This window comes from Emys orbicularis, chromosome 4, assembly GCF_028017835.1.
Source record: "Emys orbicularis isolate rEmyOrb1 chromosome 4, rEmyOrb1.hap1, whole genome shotgun sequence".
Lineage (NCBI taxonomy): Eukaryota > Metazoa > Chordata > Testudines > Emydidae > Emys > Emys orbicularis.
The window spans coordinates 39,833,454-39,858,491 of NC_088686.1; the positions used below are offsets into that span (position 1 = coordinate 39,833,454).

Genomic DNA, 25,038 nt, shown 5'->3' on the forward strand with positions numbered 1-25,038 from the left:
CAATATCCTCAGCCTAGTGACCATGGAGACTGATCTGCCTTTTCAATACTCCAGATCTGAAGTATGGAATATTAATGGAGTAGCCAGTGTGGATAAGCCTGAACTGCTGCTGTCTGTTTTATATGTAGAGGATGTCAGTCTGTAGGTTTGTTAGTCTGACACTGTTCACCAACAGTGAATTCACTGACAACAGAAACTCTAGAGAAGGAAAAGCAACCACTCTGAATAACTATACAGTTGTTTTTCACACACACAAGATGTATGATCGGCTATAAAATTCTCATTTATTGGATAGTATGGAATTTTTCTGCAGATTGCCATGTTGTTTCAATGTCAGAAACAAACCACAGAGGGTATCCATTCTTCTGGAATGTTGTTTTAAATTTTAACCTGCACATTTTCTGCAGTGACTTCTGATCAGGGACATCTGAGCCATTGTGTTATAATATCTAGCATACCCAGCTGTGCACCAGTGGGTGGCAGCAGACTGAGACATAAGCTTAGATTATTTAGTTATGCACAGTAGTTAAGCTCTGTTTGAAGGCAATACATTAGGCCTAGGTCCAATATACGTTTTTTTTTTCTTACAAGTTTTAAAATATGATCCCTTATTTTTCCACGCAGTATCCTGAATTTGCTATTGATTTTGGGTGATATTAAAAAAATACATGAAACTCGTGATTGTTTGGAATAGTTTGGGCTTAAGCAGGGGTTTATTATAATAGTGTTTGATTTTTATTGGTCTAATAAAAGAGAAGAAAAATGTGCTAACAAATGTTTTATTTTTAAAACTCAGATCAGTCGCCAGTCCTTTTAACTCTTACCAATGTGTGTCCTTTTCTTAATGTTAATCTTATACTGGGGGAGAAGCAAGCCATATCTGAAAGTGCCCTCATGATGGCTTTCCACTAATGCAAACTCTCTTTTAAAAGTAGTGAATTGATGTGTATTTCACAGTCCATGAGTGTCACAGCTGGCTGAGTCAGGATACCAAGGGGTCAGAGGCAGGAGACAAACTGGAAGTCAGGAACCACAAGCCAGACACCAGGAGTCAAGCTGGGTGGGATGCCAGGAAGTCAAGCCGTGGGATGGGGAGCAGGAGCAGGAAGCCCAAGGCACACAGTCCCGTGCAGAGTAGGGTCCAGTTGTTTTGACAGCTTTCTGTTCCTGCTGCTGGCTTAAGCAGGGGCCAGCAGACCAATCCGCTGCTCTGGGATTCTGCCAGATAGGACCTCGGGGGTAGAGCCTCAAACTGGGACTGGGCTGTGTGGGTCCTAGGTAAACAGTTGTCAACAAGCTGCCAGGTGGAGAGTTGGAGTGTGGCCGCTCCCCTGAATCCTAAGGACTTGGGTTTAAGGCGTGTGGGTCATGACATCTGCTCCTCCCCTAGTGGCCCCCTCTGGGCAACGTAGGTCCAGGTTTCTCAGGGTGGCTCCTATGGAAGGCCCAAACCATGGCAGGAGCATGAAGATTTTCAGCTGGCTCCCAAGTGCATTCCTCCGGTCCGTAACCTTCCCAGTCAATCAGGTACCATAATTTGCCCCTCTTGATCTTGGAATCAAGGATTTTGTGAACAATATATTCCTCCTGATCTTGTACTTGCACTGGCAGGAGTGATGATTGGGTTGTATGGGCCAATGTGTTCTCAGTGTAGGATTTTAGAAATGAGATATGGAATACAGGTGGACTCTAAGGGATTCAGGGAGCTGGAGCTTGAAGGTGAGTGGGTTGATTTGTCATGAAATCTGGTACAGGCCAAGGTACTGGTTTTCTAATTTCCGAGAGGGTGTAGAGGTGTTCTATAGACAGCCGTACCTTTTGTTCTGTGAAGTATATGGGGCCTTGTTGCTTACGCTTGTCTACCTGCTTTTTGTAGTCCTCCTTTCCCTTCTCAAGGTGGTCCTTCTCCTCCTCTGGGATGTGATGGATGCATTGTACTAGGTACGAGGCCAGTGGGTTGGGGGAGGATGTGGGTAGTTGTGGGTGAAACTGGGGATAGTATCCATAGTTGACAAAAAAAGGGGGGGGGGCTGTGAACTGTTGATGCATGGTCTGCATTATTATGTGAGAATTCAGCATATGGTAATCGGGAAGACCAGTTGCCCTGGTGATGGTTGGTGTAGCATCAGAAGTATTGCTCTAGGATCTGATTGATTCTTTCCCTTTGGCCATTTGACTGAGGGTGGTAGGCAGAGGACAGGTGCATGTAGAACGCTAATAAACATAGGGCTTTTGCCAGAATCGAACAGTAAACTGGGCCACTGGTCAGAGTTGACATAATCCAGGAGGCCAGGAAGACTGACTATATTGTTTATCCAGAGCCAGGCAGCTTCCCCTGCGTAAGGTAAACCATTCAGGGAATGAGGTGGGCCATTTTAGAAAAGTGATCCACCATGGTCAGAATGGTCATGAAACCACTGGATTCTGGTAGTTCCACCACAAGGTCCAAGGAAATGGCCTGCCAGGACTGAGATGGGGTGTTCAGAGGTTGGAGGAGATCACAGGGTTTTTGGCCTGGGATGTTGGTGCGGGCACACATCTGGCAGGAAGTGACAAAGGTCTTTATAGTGGTGCACATAAGGGATCACCAGAAGTACCAGGACATTAATCATCAGGTTTTATATCGTCCCAAGTGTCCTGCCACTGTGGAGTTGTGGCACAGTCTAATTCATCTTCTCTCAGCAGGCTTATTACTAAGACCCTTGGACTGGTCAGAGGCCTAGATTCTGGGATTCATCAGAGACAGAAGGTAGCATTGGTTCGTGAAGCCCCAGAACCACCAGCAGTTCCCATCGAACTGTTCGGGCAAGGGTACCGCTGCCCTGTGTTTGGGGCAAGGTGCTGTAGGCTGTGTTTGTGGTAGGGTGTTCTTGGCACTGAGCTGCCTCACTTGCTCCTGCAGCCACTGGTTACCCCACTCAGCTGCACAACTTGGGCCTGCAGTGCTTGATTAGCCTCCTGGAGGCAGAGGGCCCATTTGGACGAGTCTGATGCTTATGGTGGCTGTAGTGATGCTACTGGGTCCATCCTTCTCGCATCTGGCTGGGTCCCACATGGATATTGTGATCCAAACAAGCTGTGGTTGTTTACTAGGGTCTGAAATCTGGGAATTCATAATATTGGGCATCTTCCTTTCAGCAAAAGTGTTGTTAGAGAAATACTGATATTGTTCACACAAGCAGTGGGAGATAGGGGAGAAGGGGGCTCTATTGGCTCTCTGCAGGATGTCCTTGTTTGACTCTTGATCCAGTTGTTAACTCCTCAGACTTGTGGTAGCTTGAAGTTCTACACAGCCAGTGTCTTTGGGAGGAGGATGTGCTGAACAACACCACAGTAAAGAAACTGAGTTGATTTATTTTACAATTTATAAAATATTCCCATGCCTAAGTAATTGGGCAAATGTACACATCTATATATCTGCCCAGACAAAAACTATGTTAAAATGGATTGAAGGTTGAGAATACGTGTATCAGTAATTTAGGGTAAAATACATTACAGGGATGTTCTGATATTAACATCATCCAGGATAGCAATTTGTCTGATACCAGGTGCTATATTTCTTAAAGGACCAATTATTAAATTAATTTTCAACATATTTTATACAAAATTTACTAAATTTAATCTAATGAAAAAAGATATTTAAATGTTTGGAAAATTTATTGTATTAAAAATTACAGCACTTACTCTTTGAGATCATATTCTGTATTTTTCCTACATAACAGAGGATGAATCACCACTTTAAGTGCAAAAGTCAACTCAATCTTAACTATGGAGCTGCACATTGCACCTCCATAATGTAGATATATAAAATACAACAAAAAATCGTATTGACCGTGGTCAGCTAAACTAAACTTCTTTAGTACAATCACCTTTGAACAAGAGCTTTATGCAGTGTCCTTTATGGGCAAGAGCTTTATGCAGTGTCCAACTTGGGCTTTGGATTGACAAAGGGAGTAAATTCCAGACTTCTCTAACTTCAGGCACACAAAATTCAGATCCAGAGACTTAGCAGAAGTTTGCCTCAGCTACCATCATGATTTGGAGGAGTTCAAAGGAATTCTCATGAAGTGTTTTAGCTAGAAAGATGGAGTCTGTTCCATGAAGTCTCAAGTGGTTCAATATAGTTAAAACAGAATTAAGTGGAGCCTAGTGGGAATCTGAGGGCTCCAGTGAATATGTGGAAGAATCCTCTCACCTTCTCCTCCTTTTCCCCAATAAAGATTTTAAAACAGAGCCAGTATTCCATTATGATTTTGTACCACCTCAATTACAACACCAGATAACACCAACAAAAACATGCAACTCAGCTACTCTCTAAACCCTAAATTTTCTCATTAACTAATGTTGATGGAAGTGCATTTAGCCACAGTAATTTGCATGGCAATTGAATCATTGTTTGTATTGAACAGCATACCTAAGTATTATCAAGAAAAACATGAATATGCCAAATAAGAGTGGGACTGAAGAGACAAGCGTTAGCTCTTTCAATGCAAAGGAGGTGCAAGGTCATGAACAGCAACTAAATTGGTCTATGTAACAAGTGATATTAATTCATTTCTGTTATAGACTCAGCTCTGTACACCCATACACTACCTGAATTGTATCCCCTTCTCCTCCAAAGTTATGCATTAGTGTTTCAGGTAGGGCTGTAGCTGCACTTGTACATCACTACATTAGCGTACATGTGGTCTTCTATTCCATAAGCATATTCCAGAACAAAGCAGCTAGCAAATATATGTAGTGGTAACAAACTTCCGTAACCCAATTATTGGGAGAAAACAGTGTCACTAATGTGCCTTGCCATGAACTGTCCACTTAAAAGTATAGAAACCCTTATGGGGAAATTTCCTGGCATTTTTCCCTAATACTTGTCAATGGGGACATCTATTCTATTCAAATCTCTGTGTGATTGGGTGGAAGGATCATCTAGTGTTGGTCAGAAAGAGCTTTAAAGCCTTATCCCTGAGAAGGGAACTGACAAAAGACTGACTGCTGGGGAAACTAGTCAGTGAGAAATGGAATAGGGTCTGGTTAAAAATGGTTACACACGTGGAACAGGAAAACTGAATATGAGAAGGGGGAAAGGTATGGATCATTCTTTTGCTGGGAGTTGAACTCAACAGATCATAAGGACTGGACTCCCCAAGAAACAGGGAAGCAGGAATGTTGACACACCTATTGAAGGTACCACACTACTTTCTCTGGTTCAAAGACTCTGGCTGTTTCAATTGTTTTTTAAAAATCCAGCTATAGGAAGCCAAATTTCCCCTCCAAATATGAGGCTTCTGGAATCCTAATTCTTCTGTTGGTTGTCTTTTCAAAGGCCCTCACTTTCTGTTCAGACTCTTTGCGTAGAAGAGACCATTTTCACTTGCATTGGCTGTCCGAGGAAGAGCTAATTACTTCCATGGACTGTTAGGGGACTGGTCATGGTTATTTATTACTTGTGCCACTGATTTCAGTCAGGTTTTATGGAATTTCTGATTGTTCTAACTGAATTCTCCATGACTGTGTCAGACTGCTGGCCATGAATGAGTTACACCTAGCAAGGGACGTAAATGGTAATAAGAGATTTTATATAAACATTAGGAATAATACATTATATGCAAACAGAATAAAGTCCAAGCCAGTAATATATATGTTTGATGCATCAGTAGGGCCAATTTTACAAAGCTGAAAACAATTATAAGCCAAATCAGCTGAGAGAGAGAATTTAATCAGAGAAATTTGAATGATAATTGAGAATCATTTTACACCTTACTAGATGTTAAAAAAACAACAACACACAATTGAAGGGGGAAAGTCATACTGGTTTAAAAAAACTGACCAGGTTTAGAGAGGAGGTGAAGGCATCTTTACACACACACACACACACACACACACACACACACACACACACACACGCAGAAGTTGATAGGTCTCAGAATGTAATTGTAAATGGGGAATCGTCATAGAACGTGTGTTTTTAGTGGGGTCCCACAGGCATTGGTTCATGGCCCTATGCTATTTGACATTGTTATCAGTAACCTGGAAGAAAACATAAAATCCTCACTGGTAAAGTTTGCAGATGACACAAAAATTGGAGGAGTGGTAAATAATGAAGAGGACAAGTCACTGGTACAGAGCAATCTGGATCACTTGGTGCAAGCAAACAATATGCATTTTATTATGGCAAAATGTATACATTTAGAAACAAAAAATGTAGGCCATACTTATAGGAGGGGAACCCCTATTCTACAAATCAGTAACTCTGAAAAAGATTTGGCTGTGGTGGTGGATAATCAGTTGAACATTGTGCCCAAAAGAGCTAATGCAGTCTTTGGGTGCATAAACAGGGGAATCTCCAGGAGGAGTAGAGAGGTTATTTTATCACTATAGTTGGCACTGGTGCAACTGTTGCTGGAATACTGCATCCAGTTCAGGTGCCCACAATTCAAGAAGACTGTTGGTAAATTGGAGAGGGTTTAAAAAAGAGCCACAAGAATGATTAAAGGATTAGAAAACATGCCTTATAGTGATAGACTCAAAGAGCCAAATCTATTTAGCTTAACAAAGAGACGATTAAGGGGAGACTTGGTTATGGTTTATGACTATCTACATGGAGAACAAATATTTAATAATGCGCTCTTCAATCTATCAGAAAAAGTTGTAACACCGTCCAGTTATAACACAATCAGTGTTGAAGCAAGACAAATTCAAACTGGAAATAAGGTGTAAATTTTTAATGGCAAGGGTAATTAACCATTGGAACAATTTATCAATGGTTGTAGTGAATTTTCCATCACTAGTAATTTTTAAATCATGATTGGATGTTTTTTTCTTAAAAGTATGCTCTAGAAATTGTTTTGGGGAAGTTTTATGACCTGTGTTACACCAGAGGTCAGTCTAGATCAGTGGTTCCCAAACTGGGGTTTGCGAAATGTTACGGGGGTTCTCGGGGAAAAAATTCCCTAATGGCGGACAGAGCTGTCCCTAGGGATCTTGGGCAGCACGGGGCCAGCAGCCCAGAGCCCCTGGACTTCCAAGAGCTAAGCAGATGAAAGCAAGCATTTGACGGGTTGGATCACAGAACCCCCCTTGGGAGCTGCCACCTGATGTGCCATAATAATAAAATTATTATGAAGAACAAGTTTAAGCTTTGTTGTAACATGTGTTGTTTGCCTGGACTGCTCAAGACCTGAATGCTTGTGTAGGAGGAAGTCTTTGAGTTGGCTCCTTAAATACCTTCATGCTGTTTCACATCTGATACTCCTTGATGAAACATAGGAGCCTTGTCTTATAACAGGTTTATTCAAAGTGATACAAGCCGTGAAAGTGAGATCTTGGAAGAGTGTTGCGGTTTTCATAATGTAATAAAAATACTGTAATTATAAATAATAATAATAGTGTGTAATAAGTGTGTCATAAAAACAATTTTTATATTTCCAAGATCATTGCTTTTATAATTTATACTCAGGTAAAGGAGAAAATCCCTGGAAATATTCATTTTTAGAAGGGGGTTCGCAAGACTTGACATTTTAGTGAAAGGGGTTCACAGGTTGTTAAAGTTTGGGAACCACTGGTCTAGATGGAATCTATGAATCTATAAATGAGAGAAAGATGAAGGCAAGTGTAGGTTCACTACTTAAGGGGGAATGAGAGCTAATAACAGATGACATTAAGAAGGCTGAGGTGTTCATTTTAATGCCTTTAATTTTGTTGGTCTCAGTCTTCACTAAAAAGTTTTTTTGTGACTAGCTACTTAACACAATTAAATTAGCAAGGGGGGAGGAACAGGTTAAAGAATATTTAGATAAATTAGATGTATTCAAGTTGGCAGGTCCTGATGAAATTCACCCTCGGGTACATAAGGAATTAGCTGAAGCAATCTCGAAACTGTTAACAATTATCTTTGAGAACTCATGGAGGATGGGTGAGCTCCCAGAGGACTGGAGAAGGGCAAACATAGTACCTATCTTTAAAAAGGAGAACAAAGAGAACCCAGGGAATTATAGACCCCCTCAGCCTAATTTTGATTCCTGGAAAGATACTGGAACAAATTATTAAACAATCAGTTTGTAAGCACCTAGAGGATAATAGGGTAATAAGTAATACCAGTATGGATTGGTCAAGAACAAATCATGCCAAACCAACCTAATTTCCTTTTTTGATTGGGTTACTGGCCTAGTAAATAGGATGGAAGCTGTAGACATTATATATTTTGATTTTATTAAGGCTCTTGACACTATCCCACATGACATTCTCTTAAGCAAATTAGGGAAATATGGTCAAGATGAAATTACCATAAGGTGGGTGCACAACTGGTTGAAAAAATATATTTTGAGAGTCGTCATCAATGGTTCCCTGTCAAACTGGGAGGACATATTTTAAGATCCTGGAGGGGTCTGTCCTGGGTCTGGTACTATTCAATATTTTTATTAATGATGTGGATAATGCAGAGGAGAGTATGCATATAAAATTTGTGGATGGAGTTGCAAGCACTTTGGCGGACAGGATTAGAATTCAAAACAACAGATTGGAGAAATGGTCTGAAATCAACAAAAATTCATTAAATCGAGGGCAAAGTACTACACCCAGGAAGAAAAAATCAAATGCACAAAAAATGGAGCACAACTGGCTAGGCAGTAGTACTGCTGAAAAAAGATCCGGGATCATAGCAGATCACTAATTAAAAATGAGTCAACAATATGATGCAGCTGCAAAAAAGGCTAATATCATTCTGCGATGTATTAACAGGAGTGTCTCATGTAAGCCAGGAAGTAATTGTTCTGCTCCACTTGTTACTAGTGAGATCTTAGCTGGAGTACTGTGTCCAGTTTTAGGCACCACACGTGAAGAACAGTATGGACAAACTGGAGAGCATCCAGAGGAGAGAAACAAAAATTATAAAAGATTTAAAAAACTTGACCTATAAGCTAAGGTTAAAAAAACTGGTCATGTTTAATTTTGAAAAAAGAAGACTGAGGGAGGACCTGTTAAGCACTGTTATAAAGAGGACTGTGATCAATTGTTCTGCAATATCCACTGAAGGTAGAAGTAAAGAGTGTAACCTGCACCAAAGGAGATTTTGATTAGATATTAGGAAAAACTCTCTAAATATAAGAATGGTTAAGCCCTGAAATAGGCTTCCAAGAGAGCTTGTGGAATCCCCATCATTGGAGGTTTTCAAGGACAGATTAGACAAACACCTGCCATGCTGCTCTAATTTATACAGGAGACCAAAATAACCCTATAATATGGGGAGGTGAAAAAGTGGCATAAAACCACCTTTGCCCTTCACTTCTTTTCCTGCACCAAGTAGGATGTTAAATAGAGCCCTTGGCTTTGTCTCTGTCTTGAGTTATTACCAAGCTGTTGCAGCCTATGTCAGGATTGGATGGCTCAAATCTATGTTTGCCACATACTTGCTTTTATAGGAATGATTTGGGTGTTTGTTTCTGTAATGACCTTTTTCTTAAGAAAGCTTGGATTTGCAGATTGTATAGGAATGAGTAGAAGCACTGCTACTAAAACCATTGGTATTTTGGTAAATTCCCTCAAAACTGTCAATGGGACAAAAGAGAAGGCTTTTGGCTTCAAGAGTCCCTTGTAATAGTAGAAGTATATGTTGTACTACTAGTGACGCTCCAATATGGGTATGTTGAGAGAGACTTGCTATTATGGGTTTTAGAGATTCCATCTGAAATCTTGCCGCCTTGTGTATTTTCTGAATGATGTTAATCCTGTCTGATTTTCTCATCCCTTTTTTGATTTTGGAGAGCAACTGTCTCTGGGCTCCAATCCATAACAAAGGAGAGATGACTTGAGTCCCTCTCAGGTGCTGGTGTCAGGACTTTAATTTCAGGGATATGATAAACTTGTCTTTGGGGGGTTTTTTCTGACAGCTCTATCAGAAACCCCATTTGAACTGTCTGAAGCACCCCATCAGTCCCAGAAATTCCTCTCCCTCTCCTCTAGTGTGACCCTTTCCCTAAAGGGTGTTTTCCCAGAGTCATGCAGTGGTTTGATTGTTCTTTGATTGGTCTGGAATACTACTCTCTGTCCCTTCCTCTGCTGAATCTATTTCTATCCCAAGGGGGTAATCATGGTTTTGGGTTGGAGGTGAGTGATGCCCACCAAAAAGTTGTCTGTTCCAAAAAGGCTTTTTTCATGTCCCTTTGTGTTCAGTGTAATAGTAGTATATAACGAGGACAAATTACTGTTATACTTATTCTCTCCTGGAGTGTGATTCATTGTAACTATCAAGCAATAGTGGCAAAGGGGGAAATTGAGAAACTTTTACTATGTATAACACTAAATACTGTGGACTGAGTAAGAAAAATAAGAGTACCAAGGAAAGAAGGAAAGGTCTTTTGCATACAGGAAGAATAATTAAAATAGCTCTCACTATGGATGCTTTTGGTTCCTTGTTGCTCACTGAACTATGTGCCATTGTATGAATGGACTCTTTCTCCCACTAAGTCTGCATAGGTGCTGTTGGACATCAGACAATCCACTGCTCCTTACCTGAGTGGTATCAGGGAGGAGTTGTGCATCTTGAGACTCCAGTTGTACTTTCCCACAAGGCTATTGTGACAGTTAAAGTTCTCTCAAACCAACATCTTTCCTCACCCCCGCATATTGGAGCACATCTTGGTTCAAAGCCATCTCTGACTTTGTTGGGATACTCTTTCTGTTTGATGCCAGACATTGAACTGAGTTTTTTGTCAGTTACAGTAGTTAGAAAGAAAAATGTGTTCAGAACAGTCATTTCTGTTTTTCTTGGGGACTTTGTGAGGTCACCTGTCAAGGTTTCCCAGATAGAACTGTGAACATCACACACTATATCCTGAGTTCAATTGTATTCCCAAAGTATGTGAGTGAAACCAAGAGTAGTGCAACTCATGTGACAAATCCTATGCGGAGCTGAAATAGGCAAGTGCACAGCAACATGAACTGCATATTTGGTGGTTGTTACATATGTGAATATCAAAATGTAAGGTGTCATGGAGCATAGACTGCAAGAGAGTGAGTTCTCCTCTAGTGAGTACTTTTCCTGTCAGGCACTGATCTTTCAGGGAGCTTGCCATTTCCATGATCAAACGTTTTTTTCACTCTCTCCTGGTGAAAGGTGATAATTATTGTGACTGTGATTAAGACTGCACTTCTATTAATAAACGCCCTTTTCTTCAAGGGGTTGTAACTTGGTAATAAAAATTTACTCCAGAGTGAACGATGACATGTAATTGAATGTCTTTGATCTTCCTATTTTTAATCCGTTTTCAGAAAAGATCTCTTTGGTCATTTCTGATACAAGTGTTAAAATAAAGAAAAATTAGAGGTAAATACATCTTTTTGTCTGAATTGAACTCTACCCCATTCAGTGGCTTTCTGGGTCAAATTGGCTTCTTATAGCTAGTTTTTAATCACCTCAGCATCCCAGGCTTGGCAGCATTCTTATCACTGACACATTTTCAGTTTCACAGGGCACATTTTTATGACATTTCATACAAAAACTTGACATCTTTATCACAGGTTTTCTTTATCAGGCACTAACACTTCAAGTTGATCTTAATAACAAATAACTCAGTTCTCATTGCTTTGTGTCTTTCTTGCAGATCTGCTGGAGAAGACTCACAGGAGAGAGGAAGAAATGGCAGCGCTACAGGTATATCTACTAATTAGACTGAAGAAGCTTTATTTTTTGGTAACCTTCCTCCTTAATGCCTTTCTCCTAAATCCACATAGAGGAAACCCACAGCCACACAGTTACTGCTCACCAGTAAGACCCCACTGCTGGGTTGCTTCCTGCCAGGCAATAGCTAGACTGATAATAGAGCAGACTTAACTGGCTAGCAGGCTTCCATCTGGTGGTTGTACTTCTTGCTGTCTATTCTATTAATGATACTACAGCCACCAATGAGATTCAACCCAATTACTCTTGTTTTCTGTAGGCGGCAAATGCAGTTCATCAGCAAAATGAGTGCTTTCCCTTTGGAGTGAGCCAAGCTGTACTGAATTTCTCAGTTGGCACTTGCTCTGTTTATATCATATATTTGGCCCCTCTCCATGTGGGCATATATATATATATAGGGACAATGCAAATGCAGGGGGGAAATTTATGAAAACACTTCTCAATTTTCTTTGCCGGGAAAGCAAATTCCATTACTTGGAAAAGTTAGTTAAAAGACCAGATGTTTCAGAAGAAAATTATAGAGATATGCACACATATGTAATGTAATATGTATATGTGTGTCTGTGTATGTTTGTGTTTTTACTCTAGTTCAGGGATCGGCAACCTTCGGCCCCCTGGCGGGTCAGGCCAGTTTGTTTACCTGCCACGTCCGCACGTTTGGCCGATCGCAGCTCCCACTGGCCGCGGTTCGCCGCTCCAGGCCAATGGGGGCTGCGGGAAGCCGAGGCCAGCACATCCCTCGGCCCACACCGCTTCCCGCAGCCCCCATTGGCCTGGAGCGGCGAACCGTGGCCAGTGGGAGCCGCAATCAGCCGAACCTGCAGACACGGCTGGTAAACAAACCGGCCCAGCCCGCCAGGGTGCTTACCCTGGCGGGCCGCGGGCCAAAGGTTGCCGATCCCTGCTGTAGTTCATTAGGAGAGTGCACAATTAAAAGGGAGGTTTTGTACAATAAAGTCAAGATCTTTAGAAGGTGGTATTTTTATTGATAAACTGGAACAGTTGCCTGAAGAGATTGGGAAACATAGTTTGATGCCTTGTCGACACTGGGAATTTCAGCCACTGATGAATCTACACTAGTGCAAGCCCCTTAGTATAGATGTACTGTACTGGTGTAAACTCTGTAACAGGGTGCTGGCTAGGAGAAAGAAGCCAGGCCCCTGTTAGCCCTGTTGCAGAGGAAAAAGGGTTAGTTGGGCTGGCTGAGGGGCCACCCCCTAATTACCAGAGGGGATCCACCTGCAGGCCTGGGTAGCCAGCCTGCCCTATAAAGCTGGCTAAGAGACAAGAAGGAGGGGGTGACAGGAAAGGGAGGAGCGTGGGCTCTAGATCCCTGCTGGCTGGGAAGCTAGTAGTCTCCAAGAGTCTTGGTCTCTGTAAATACTTATAAATAGTAGGTGGTGGGAACGGACACAAACAATAAAAGGACACGGGTGCTGCACCTCGGTTGGTCTCTGGGTGTTTTTGGGGCCTAGGCCGGCAAGGGCCAGGTTACAACTCTGATTTGTGCAAAAGCAGCTTTCCTCAGTCTCAAACCAGGGTAAGATGTATTGTTGTAAATCACAATTTACACTGGTGCAATGCATCTACACTACAACTTGCACTAAACCCTAATCGAGCCAAGGCCTTAATAGAGCAAAAAACACTCCTTATGAAGCATTCTGCCTATCAAGTCAGTGGGTCCTATCTGCTATATATACAACATTTCTGGGCTTTAAGCAGCCTACTGAGCTTTAGTTGAAAAGAAACCAGTTGCTGCTCATATAATGTAATCACTTTCACAGACTAAATTCTGTAACCTCTTTTTAATGTCATTCTCCTCCCTCCCCACTAAGATACTTGAAGCAACTAATCTAGAAAATGTATTAATGTCCTTCAAAACTGCATTTTACAACGTCGTAAGCTGTGGTATAGGAAAGAAAACTAAACTTAAAAAAGTTGAAGTAATAATTCCCACTAAAATTTAGAACTATATTGTGGCATGTAATTATTGCCCTGGGGAGCTCAGGAAAGGGTTATAAATCAGAGGGCATCATCGCACCCAAGCTTTCCAGTATACAGAGGGAGTGCATAGGCTTGCACTGTCCCTTGCCTGCTCTTCCTAGAATATCCATTTGTTACCAGGGTCCCAGGGAGCTACACTGAGGTTACTCAATTAGGGTGAACTGCAAAGAATGGGGCAGACAATCCCCAAAGCTGGTGGATATTCCAATACTTAGATTCACCAAGCCAGCATAAAACAGCTTCTATAATACCTTACTGGTTCCCTTAAAGCAACCCAGCCTTAGGCCTCCACACAGACACCCAAGTCAAATATGATGAAGATTACTGAAAATTTTATTCATCATATAAGAAAGTTCTACCAATCCCAAAGGATCAGCCACATTACCTCCCAGGTTAATGAATATTTCAGATCTCACCTAAATACACACATACAGCCAATCCTTATTAACTAAATTAAAATTTATTTTAAAACAAAAGAGAGAGTGTATTGGTTAAAAGATCAGTATGCATACAGACATGAGCACGGTTCTGAGATCAGATTCATAGTAGAGATGGTGAGCTTTGTAGTTGCAAAGAGTTCTTTCTGAATTAGTCCATAGGTTATAGTCCAAAGTTCATATTCAGGGTGATCCAGATGGGACTGGAGATCTCAGTCTTATGACTCACGCTTCCCCTGCATAAAGCATCAAGCAGATCTGAGATAAAAAGGATCAGGACCCAAAGGGTTTTTAATACAGTTCCAGGCCTTCTCCTGACAGCTCGGAGTTCTTAGGCGAACAATAGGCAATCATTGAGATTTTGAAGTAGACCTATTTCCTAAGCATCACCAGTAATTAGCTACACAGATTAACATAAGGCAATTGCCTGTTCTCCACCAGTAGCAGGTGATTTGCTATACATTTCAAAAAGAGACGAATACAGTGACATCACTATGTTTACAGTTCATTTAAATGTTAAGATGTCCTTTTGATCTCTGAATTAACAGAATACAGTATAGACTGGGACTGTGATTACATATATATTGTTAGAGATTAACAATGTAATCACACAAACATTGTCAACCAATATGTCCCTGAAGGTTGAATTTGGGTCAATTAGCCTGCAAGCTGCTTAACCCTTTCTGGCCATGGGTCACACCATTGAACATAAGAACAGCCATGCTGGGTCAGGCCAATGGTCCATTTAGCCCAGTATCCTGTCTCCCAGCTTCTGGCAATCAGAGGCTAAGGACACTCTGAACATGGGGTTGCATCCCTGATCCTCTTGGCTACTAGCCATTGATGGACCTATCCTCCATGAACTTATCTAGTTCTTTTTTAAATCCTGTTGTAGTTTTGGTCTTCACAACAGACCTCTGGTAACAAGTTATGTTACCCAGTATTTTCTGAACATGAAACTATGATAACTAGTCCTTGTTTTTCAGGCGGTTTCAGGACATAAAACAATAGGGATGTAGCTCCTCTGTCTGACAAATGATTGGTACGCACAAGAGTGCTTTTACCTAAAAAATCCTTGTTTTTATTCAGTCTAAAGCACATCTCTAAAATTAGACGTCAGACTCCTAGCTCGTCAAAAGCTTCTCCAAGCTTCTCCAAATTGCACACGCTAATTAATCTTTTTATAGGTTGCTCAAAACAAAGCACATAATTTATATTAACCCCCTAGTGGGCTAACGATTTTCCTAGCATCAGCAAATAACTCATAATTCTTCTTAGCAGCAATGCAAGTCCCAGCAAAAAAAACTCATGGTCATAGACACACAGGTCCAAGGTCAACTATTCACACTCGCTCCCATTTTATGAGTTTGTCACTTTATTTATTCTTATCAGCAACATTGCAGTCGTACAGCTGTTTTGTCTGCTTAGGCAAAGGCCAAATTATTCCTGACTATGTGGTGGTCTCACTTCCAGTTAATGGTGGCTGAGTATAAAAAATGGCTGCAGTTCTGTCAAGTTCTGTTTTCTTGTAACAGTACCACAGGCTGACTGTGTGTTGTGTGAACAAGTACTTCCTTTTGTTTGTTTTAAATCTGTTGCATATTCATTTCATTAGGTGGCCCCTTGTTTTTGTGTTATGTAAAGGAGTAAATAGCACCCCCTTATTCACTTTCGCCACACCAGTCAAAATTTTATAGCCCTCTATCATTCCCCTCTTAGTTGTCTCTTTTCCAAGATGAAAAGTCCCAGTCTTTTCAATCTTTTCTCATACAGAAGCTGTTCCAATTTTTGTTGCATTTCTCTGTACCTTTTCAAATTCTAATATATCTTTTTTGAGATGAGTGACCAGACCAGACAAGATGTGGGAGTACCATGGATTTATATAGTAGCATTATGATATTTTCTGTCTTATCTTTCTCTTTCCTAATGGCTCCTAACATTGTGTTAGTTTTTTTGACTGCTGCTGCACATTGAGTCAGTGTTTTCAGAGAACTATCCACAATGACTCCTAGATCTCTTTTTTGAGTGGTAACAGCTAATTTAGGCACCATCATTTTGTATATATAGTGGGGATTATGTTTTCCAATGTGCGCATTACTTGGCATTTATCAGCATTGCATTTTCTCTGCCATTTTGTTGCCGAGTCACCCAGTTTTGTGAGATCCCTTTGTAACTCTTCGCAGTCTGCTTTGAGCTTATCTAACTTGAATAATTTTATATTGTTTGTAAATGTTGCCACCTCGGTGTTTACCTTTTTTTCCAGATCATTTATGAATATGTTGAACAGTACTGGGCCCAGGACAGATCCCTGAGGAACACCACTGTTTACCTCTCTCCATTGTGAAAACTGACCATTTATTCCTACCCTTTGTTTTCTGTCCTTTAACCAGTTACTCATCCATAAGAGGACCTTCCCTCTTGTCCCATGACAGATTACTTTGCTTAAGAGCCTTTGGTGAGGAACTTTTGTCAACGGGTTTCTGAAAGTACACTATATCCACTGGACCACCCTTATCCACGTATGTTGATCCCCTCAAAAAATTCTAATAGATTGGTGAGATTTCCCATTACATTACTCTTCCCAAACAAATCATGTTCAACTATGTGTCTGGCAATTCTGAATCTTTACTATAGTTTCAACTAGGTCTGTCGATTAATCAGTTAACTCACGCAATAAACCCCAAAAAATTAATCGCGATTAAAAAAATCAGTTCAGGGCTCAGGTAGGGATGAGCACCCACACAGTCTAGGGGCTTAGGAAGGGGGGGGGGGACACCAACCGAGGCTAGCATCCTAGCTTGATGGACAGTAGATGTACACAGGCCTATGGTGGGGAGTCTGCCATCGCACAGGTGGAGTGGCAGGGGTAGAGGGACACGGGCCCTCCCAACTCTATCATGTCCCAGCCGAGGGCCTGAACAGCAGGGGAGTGGTCCGCCACTGGGTCAGCGGGGATCTAGCCGCAACATGCTGACCTAGAAACAGTCAGCAATGTAGCTGAACAATCATTGGCTACCCCTGGACTACTTCCTACCTCCCCAGGGTTTAGTATCTCTGGAATCCACAGGTCCTCTGGCTCCTCTGGGTACACAGTGGACGGCAGTCCTGGCAACTCCCCTTCTGGATCTGTCTCCTCCAGGGGCAGTGTGCTACAGAGCACAAATTCAGCTCCCAGGTGCCACAGCAGAGTGGAGGTGTCCATCTCCTTCCCTGCCTTCTGCACAACTGAGCTGCAGAGCCCTCCCTTTATACTTCCTGTCTGCCCTGGTACTTCTTGCGAGGGGGTGGGTTTGGCTCCACCCACTAGGGGAGTGTAGTTGTCCTTTGCTGTCCAGTCCGGAGGGAGGCCACTCTGCCTCGCTACACAAGCCCTTATAAAATTTGTCACTTTTTAGCTCTCTGTCATTATGTGATGTAATTAAATGGGACTTTTTTTCATTTGACTATTTTTCTTCAGTTCCTATCTGTACTTTATCAACTTCCATCCTCTTCTTCTTATTAGGATATATAGAATCTCCATTAATAGATACTCCTCTAAGGGATGTCTATGTCCGAACCTTGTGCTCCTCTGTACCTGTTGGCTTTCCTCCAGCCCTTAGTTTAAAAACTCCTCTACAACCTTTTCAATTTTACATGCTAGCAATCTGGTTTTATTTTGGTTTAGGTGGAGCCCATCCTTCCTGTACCGATTCCTCCTTTTCCAAAAGGTTCCCCAGTTCCTAATAAATCTGAACCCCTCCTCCCTACACCATTGTCTCATCCATGCATTGAGACCCTGCAGTTCTTCCTGTCAAACTAGCCCTGCGCGTGGAACTGGAAGCATTTCAGAGAATGCACCATGGAGGTCCTAGACGTCAATCTCTTACCTAGCAGCCTAAATTTGGCCTCCAGGACCTCTCTCCTACCTTTTCCTAGGTCATTGGTATGTACATGTACCATGACCACCCCTCCCTCCCCCCAGCACTGCACATAAGGCTGTCTAGATGTCTTGAGAGATCCACAAACTTCATATCCAGCAGGCAATTCACCATGCATTCTCCCGGTAATCACAAACCCAGCTATCTATGTATGTAATGATCAAATCCACCACTACTACTATGACCTGTCTCTTCCTAATAACTGGGATTCCCTCCCCCAGAGAGTTATACTCAGTGCGAGAGGAAACCGTGATATCATCTGGAGGGAGGGTCGCAACTATGGGATCATTTCCCTCTGCTCCACATTTATGTTCTCCTTCCCCGAGACTTTCATCCTCCTCAGTAGTACTGAGGCTGTCAGATTGGGGGTGTCCCAGAAAGTCTCATCTACGTATCTCTCTGTCTCCCTTAGCTCGTCCAGTTCAGCCACTCGGTGTCCAGGGCCCGTACTTGGTCTCTGAGAGCCATGAGCTCCTTGCACCGAATACACATATACGCCATCTGCCTACAAGGCATGTAATTGTACATAGTGCATTCGGTGCAATAAGCTGGATTGCCCCCACAATGATGCTGGACTTCTGCCTGCATTCTTTGTACTTCTGCAGCTTTTTTTGTTGGGTTTTGTCTGTCTTTTTTTTTTTTTCGGGGCGGGGGGTGGGCGGGGAGAATGTTAATCAGGTGTATCTAGCTCTCTAAACTCCCTTGCAAAACTCCCCTGTTAGCTGCTCCTGTTTGCTAGCTTCTGGTCGCTTTCGAGATGGCTTTTGAACCTCTGTTCTCCCTGAGTAGCCCCACCACCTGGTTAAAGGTTAATGGGTGCTAAAAGGCTTAGGGATGAAAGCCTCCTTAAGAAGCTCTCAGCCTACCTAGCAGGCCACTAGGCTCAGCACATGGCCACTAGGGTTACCATACGTCCGGTTTTTCGGCAATCAAACCCCCGTCCGGGGGGAATTGCCAAAAAGCCGAACATGTCCGGGAAAAATACCGGCCGGGCACTTCCTCTCCCGCAGCTGCTCTGCTCCTCCCCTGACTCAGACTTCGGCTCTGTTTAAGAGCCAAGCTGCCCGAGCCAGCGCTACCGGCTTCGGGCAGCCCCCGTGCCTCCGGACCCCCAGCCGCCGGCCGGGCACTTCTCCTCCACATAAAGAGAATAATAGCTGTGTTCCCCCAAATATAGCCACTACAATATCCTTGGGTTCCTGTGTAAGAAGGAGGCAGTGCACATGATCAGGGACATATGGCTTTTTGTGTTTAAAAGGGAAAAGAGACAATGAAAAGTGACCACTGTCAAAAGGCCCCTATCTTTGTAGGCCATGCTAAGGAAAAACACATTGATTTGTTTTTTAAAGGGAGGAATGACGGGGGTATTTACTAGTATGAACAGTAGGATCAAGATAGGCCAAGGAATAATTTTGTAAACTGAAGCTCATTCAGTGTTTGGTAAATGGAAAAGAATAAAATTAGTGTGAAAAATAGTTTTCATATTTCTAAAGATATTGCAAGCAGGGGAAATAATAGCGTAGTAGTCTAAACAGTGGGTTTGAATCATCTAGATTCACTGTAAATAAAAGTTCAGATCCTGATAGGGTTGACTTGGCCCATCATCCTTCCAAGGTAAATTAAAATTAGACCCATGCAGTTTACAGTTTGTAGGTCATTGGATAAAATCTTAAATACAGAGATCTTCTCTTTTCTGCATGGATATGAAAGACCCCTCTGGCTACTTTTTGTTAGAGTAGAGATTTGTCACAATATTTTTGTTCAGAATTTCCCTTCATCACACAATCTGTTGTTTAGTTAGTGAGCTTACAGCAGTTGTCCTCTTGGCTGCTAACCTCTGCGCTAGAAGCAGCTGTATTTTAGCGATGCAGTAGGGATATAGTTTGGGAAGAGCTTTGGGGTGAAAGGCACACTATAAATGTAAAATAATAATAAATTGTAACAACACATGTCAGGTTGTCTTTAAAACACAACCGTACAATTATTAAACTCTTCATTGCAGCTTGGCATTCTTGTTCATTTTTTGTGACATTAGTTTTATCCCCAGTGTTTTGTTTCTTGCATCTACAATATTTGTCTATTCTCTTTAGTAGTGTTACTGTTTTTAAATGTAAATGTTTTGTACAGTATCATAGTCCCATTTGCTTACAGGTTTATGAACTAGTCAAACAGCTAAATCCCTTCTCCAACCCACTTCAGATCAACTGGGACATTGGAAAAATGACTTGAGGGGATCATTTCCTTGCTCAGCATAGCAGCATGAGTGCAAATGGACCCTTGGAGTTGCTTTTCCTTTTCAGATACATCAAGGCAATGAAAACTTCCTACAGAATCTTGCAGTCTGAGTGCATGTCTGATCTTGATTTACAGTATTTATCTTTGCAAAGTCAGTGCCTGGGAAGCACTGCTGAGGGGTCATAGTGCTGCCTAATTGTTAAAGAAGCCAAGCCATTGGTGGTACTCAGCAGTTGTTTACTAAATGTCTGGAAAAATCTATTCATGTTTAAAAAAGGTTTGTTAATCCTTTGTGCCAGTGGAGATCTTTGTTCTAACTTTATTTGATATAGCAACATGACTTTTTAAAATGCATATTTTTCCCATAAACATACAACAAAATAGAAATGTACAAAAGGAGCAGGTTGGACAAAGCGCTTTGTGTTATGAAAACAATTTTCCTCCTCTTCCTTTTCCTCCTGGGCTAGAATCCAACCTTTAATGTCAGACTCGGCCCAGACTACCAGGATTTTTTTTATCCACTCTGAACAATTTACTCATGTAGAGACCATAGAGAATTAACCATTAATTACATATAGGAAGGCCACCATGGATTTCTCAGAATTCAGGTTCTAGTTTCCAGCCCTCCATCTAGCTTTGTAGGTTCATTTGCAGGAATTAGCATGTTACATTAAATTATTACTGAGCCAGGCAAGAGAACAAGATGTCCTGTGTTTTAAAAAAAATTAAATAAAGAAACATTCCTAGTAGCTGACTGATAATGCAGTTTTAAAGCCTCAGTTTTTTCACCTTGCTATAAAAATGAAGACCATAAGCTCTAGGGATGGGGCAAATATTGAGACAAATAAGCTGACTGAGATCATGCGCCTATTATTTTATCCCCACTAGTATAGAGAGTGAAAGTATTGCAGATGCAATGGTCTTAGTTTTTTGAGAGGTGGACACAAGGCCAGGCTGTTCTCAGCATCCCTTCATAACCATCCAAGGTACACCAACATTATGGGAGCCTTTGGAGAACTGACAGGAGGATATGTGTCATGTAGGCAGTGTTCAGAAAGGGCTGAAACTTAGAGGAAAAAAGCTGGATGAAAAATTAATGATCTCATTTTAATAGTTTACATGGAAGCTCACTAGACTTGGGCTCTGGATTGTGAAGGAGAGAAAATTCCAGAGACAGGGTCAATTCTATCTGGCCTTGGAAAGTTTTACTTTAGGATCTGATCCTCTAGCCTAGTAATTTTAATTGGGTGTGTTGTTATTCATTTCCTCTCTTAGACTCTGGTGTAGAGTTTGTTTATGCTGTTAAATAGTTGCTCTAGTTTCACAAAAGACGTGACCGTTCTTTAGTGATAGGTGGAATGATTCCCATATAGTACATAATTTGTGAAGGGCTCATGGATCCTTTGTAATGATGGGTGCTATATTATCAATAACAAAATGGTTACCATCTACAAGTGTTTAAAAAGTGTAGACAGAGAGAAAGGAGCGAAATAATTTAGGGTAGTGTAAGGGAACAGAACTAAAAATATTTGAATTATATTAAGCAAAAGTAAATTTGAACTAAATCCCGGGGGAAAATTCTAAACACTGAGATCTAGGAGACTGTGGCACAGTCTGTCAAGGCTGGTGGTAGCTTCCCTGTTATTTGTCATTTAAAATTGAACTAGACAAAGTTATGGGGAACATATTGAGGAAATAAACTTTCATTGGCTTGGAGGTGGACTAGATGTCCTAACAGGTCTCTTAATCTCCAATTTTGATGAAGGTGAAAAGGCTAAATCTAACTTTAGGGTGTAATCTTTACCCAAGACTGGAACCTCATCATTTTGCCACAGGGTCAAATAGAGCCTCAGCCAACTAGACCTGTACTTCTCAATTTACTGTGCTCAGAGATCTCAGGAGAGCAGAGAGCTGAGGATAGTAAAACACCTTTTCACTTTACGTTTTAGTGGTGGTTAAATTTTATCACTCTATTTTACCTGAAGTTTGTAGCTTAATTTTGAACTCAACATTATTACAAATAAACCTGAAAATAGGATGACCTGAGAATAATATATCCTTCTGCTAATAATGTATCCTTCTTTTAATAATACTGAAGTTCAGTAACTGAATCGTCTTCTATGAAAGTATCAAACAGAAGCTCAATTTGAATGGCTCTTTGACTCATCAGAATAACAAGAGTCAGATAGTAATAGAGGGTGTCTCCCTGGATAGTGACAGGATGTCTTCAGTAAATGATAAATTACAGGGTTCCCCTGCTGTTTAGGGGAAATATTAAAACTGTATTCTGTTAAAGTGCAGATTACTCTGCATCTGAATAATGAATTTTTTAAGCTAGACACTTACTTGGAGAATTAGTACAGTCATCCTAATATTTACTCACAGAAACATCCTTGTATTTCAGAAGTAGATGGAACACCCCTATATCTCCAGATATTGTCATGTGCACACTTGAAGAACGTTGAACTATACTGTTTAATAGAGCAATATAGAATGTTATCCATTTTAAGGCCCAATCCAGCAAACACTCATGCGTGTGCTTAACTTGTGAGATGTTCCCTTAAAGTCAAATGCTGGATTGTGGTGTTTATACATCATCCTAGATGTTCATAACCCTTTCCAGACAAAAGATACAGTCTGTGCCCAAAGAGTTTAGAACCTTGGGACCAGATCCTGCAAAGAGTTATGGCCCTGTGCATTTAGTGTTTGGTACAGTGTTGTTTAAATCAATGGGACAACTGACTTCAATTGACAGTGTGTCAGTTTGATAGTTGTTATTTATTATTTGTATTACAGTAGCATCTATAGTCCCCAACTGAGATTGAGTTTTTGTTGTACAAGGCACCTTACAAAGAATAAGTGTCAGTCTCTGCCCCAGATTGTTTGCCATCTAAATAGACAAGACAGACAAAGGGTGGGAGGGGAAACAGAGTCACAGCGAGGTGAAGTGACTTGCTCAAGGTTACATAGCAAGTTAGTGGCAGAGTTGAGAATAATAGAACCCAAGACTCCTGACTACCAATGCTTTATTCACTAGCTCACACTTCCTTCCTCTCATAATATGAATCCCATTGAATTCTGTGGGACAGCACAAAGGTGACTGGATCATTCCTTAGGCTAGATGTGATACAAAAAGAGACAACAACAGATAAGTGGGTTAGGCAAGGGAGGGAAAAGGTGTAAACACAATAGAACTGTGATATTATTTGTGTTTATAGGATATGCATCAAAATAATTCCACTGGGTGGTGTTTCCTTAGTTAAAATTTTAAAATATTTTAAAATTCTGTGTGTATTAATTTGGCAAAGAAATATGGTTCAGCCTTGGCTAGAGGCTCACAAGAAGAACGCTGGAATGTGCAGCATGGAAGTATAGCCAAGGAACGTCATACATAAATTATGCAGGACTACAAAAGCAAATATTATTCAGGTCATACTGACTTTCTGTTCTAGAAATTTCTTGTTTGGTGTATAATTCTGGGTTGCTTTTGGGAAGTGAATATAGTCATTGTCTCTAATCTAGAACATGTTCATATTCAAAATGCAGTCTCTTCAGCAGGTAGAAAAAGTTCTATATCAAATTTGTAGGTGTTTGAAAAAAACAAACATGGAATAATCCTAATAGTCTCAGCTTAAAGTGTTCTTGAAAGGCTTTGTGTCCCTTCACTACACAGGGTAGGAGGAAGATAACTCTGTGAAGTTAACACTGTGCTTCTCTTCTGCTTAATCCTGCAGAAGTCCCTCTGCCTGCTTTCTGTGAGGTCAGCACTTAGTTGTTGTTAGGTGGGCATGACATAGAGCATCCCTATGGAGGGAGGCACCTCTGTGCCCCAACTATTGAGCATTTCCTCACTGAATATAATGCTGACTAGTCAGCATTATCTCTCGTGGGTTCTTCCTCCATATGGGTAAACTCCATTTAAAGGTGGGTGGCCTCAGAGCAGCCAGTGACAAGGGAGGACTGTGCAGCACAGATCCAGAAATCACTGTACAGTACTGCTATGGAGGAGGGAAGTCAGGGGAGGCCCTGGGATTCTATGCGAGTCGAAGTTTCATGATGTGGAGGAGTATTCCCCATTGATCTAAGGAAATCAATGGATTTTAGTGGGCCTTGACTTCTATTCATTCTGCTATGGTGAGATGGGCATGAGGAGGTAAACGCCACCCCATTGTCAAAAATTTTTGCAAGAAACAAAGTGAGTTGAAACTAAGGTTTTTTTCAACCCCTAGCAAAGTGCTTCCCATTTAGGGAATGATTTGTTTACAAGTACTCAGCTAAGAGAATCAGAAAGTAACCAATATTCCTACTGTAAATACAAATAGTTACACTTAGTGCTTTTTATGTTTACGAATCTACAAGGCCATCAATTGAAAAGTATGAAGGACAGAAGAAAAATAGTTTGCAGTGTTGTTATAGCCATGTTAGTCCCAGGATATTAGAGAGACAAGGTGGGTGAGGTAATATCTTTTATTGGACCAGCTTCTGTTGGTGATAGTGATGGGCTTTAGAGCGATACAGAACTCTTCTTCAGTTCTTGAGGAAAATTAGCCCAGTTTTGTTGGGGCCATCCCATGAAATTTGCATCTGTTAGGTTGGATTTGTTCCTCTAGGAAAGGAAAATATCATCCTGTGTGTTTGGACTATGACTAACATGATAGGGCCAAAAGTCTGTTATTAGTAATAGTTTGCTTAGCAGATGAAGTGAATCTTTGCAGCCACATCTCACTCTTTGAATCCAAAAAGCACATTGGAGAATTGCCTAGTTCTTCGA

General features: G+C 41.3%; 1 protein-coding gene across 1 annotated transcript in view; it reads left to right on the forward strand.

Annotated features, from left to right (window-relative positions):
- Positions 1–25,038, forward strand: part of CEP128 (centrosomal protein 128) — a 421,445-nt gene that overhangs the window by 311,980 nt on the left and 84,427 nt on the right. Inside the window, exon 18 of the mRNA XM_065403283.1 lies at positions 11,598–11,647. Coding sequence (XP_065259355.1) covers positions 11,598–11,647 — 50 coding nt within the window. The remainder of the gene's footprint in view (positions 1–11,597; positions 11,648–25,038) is intronic.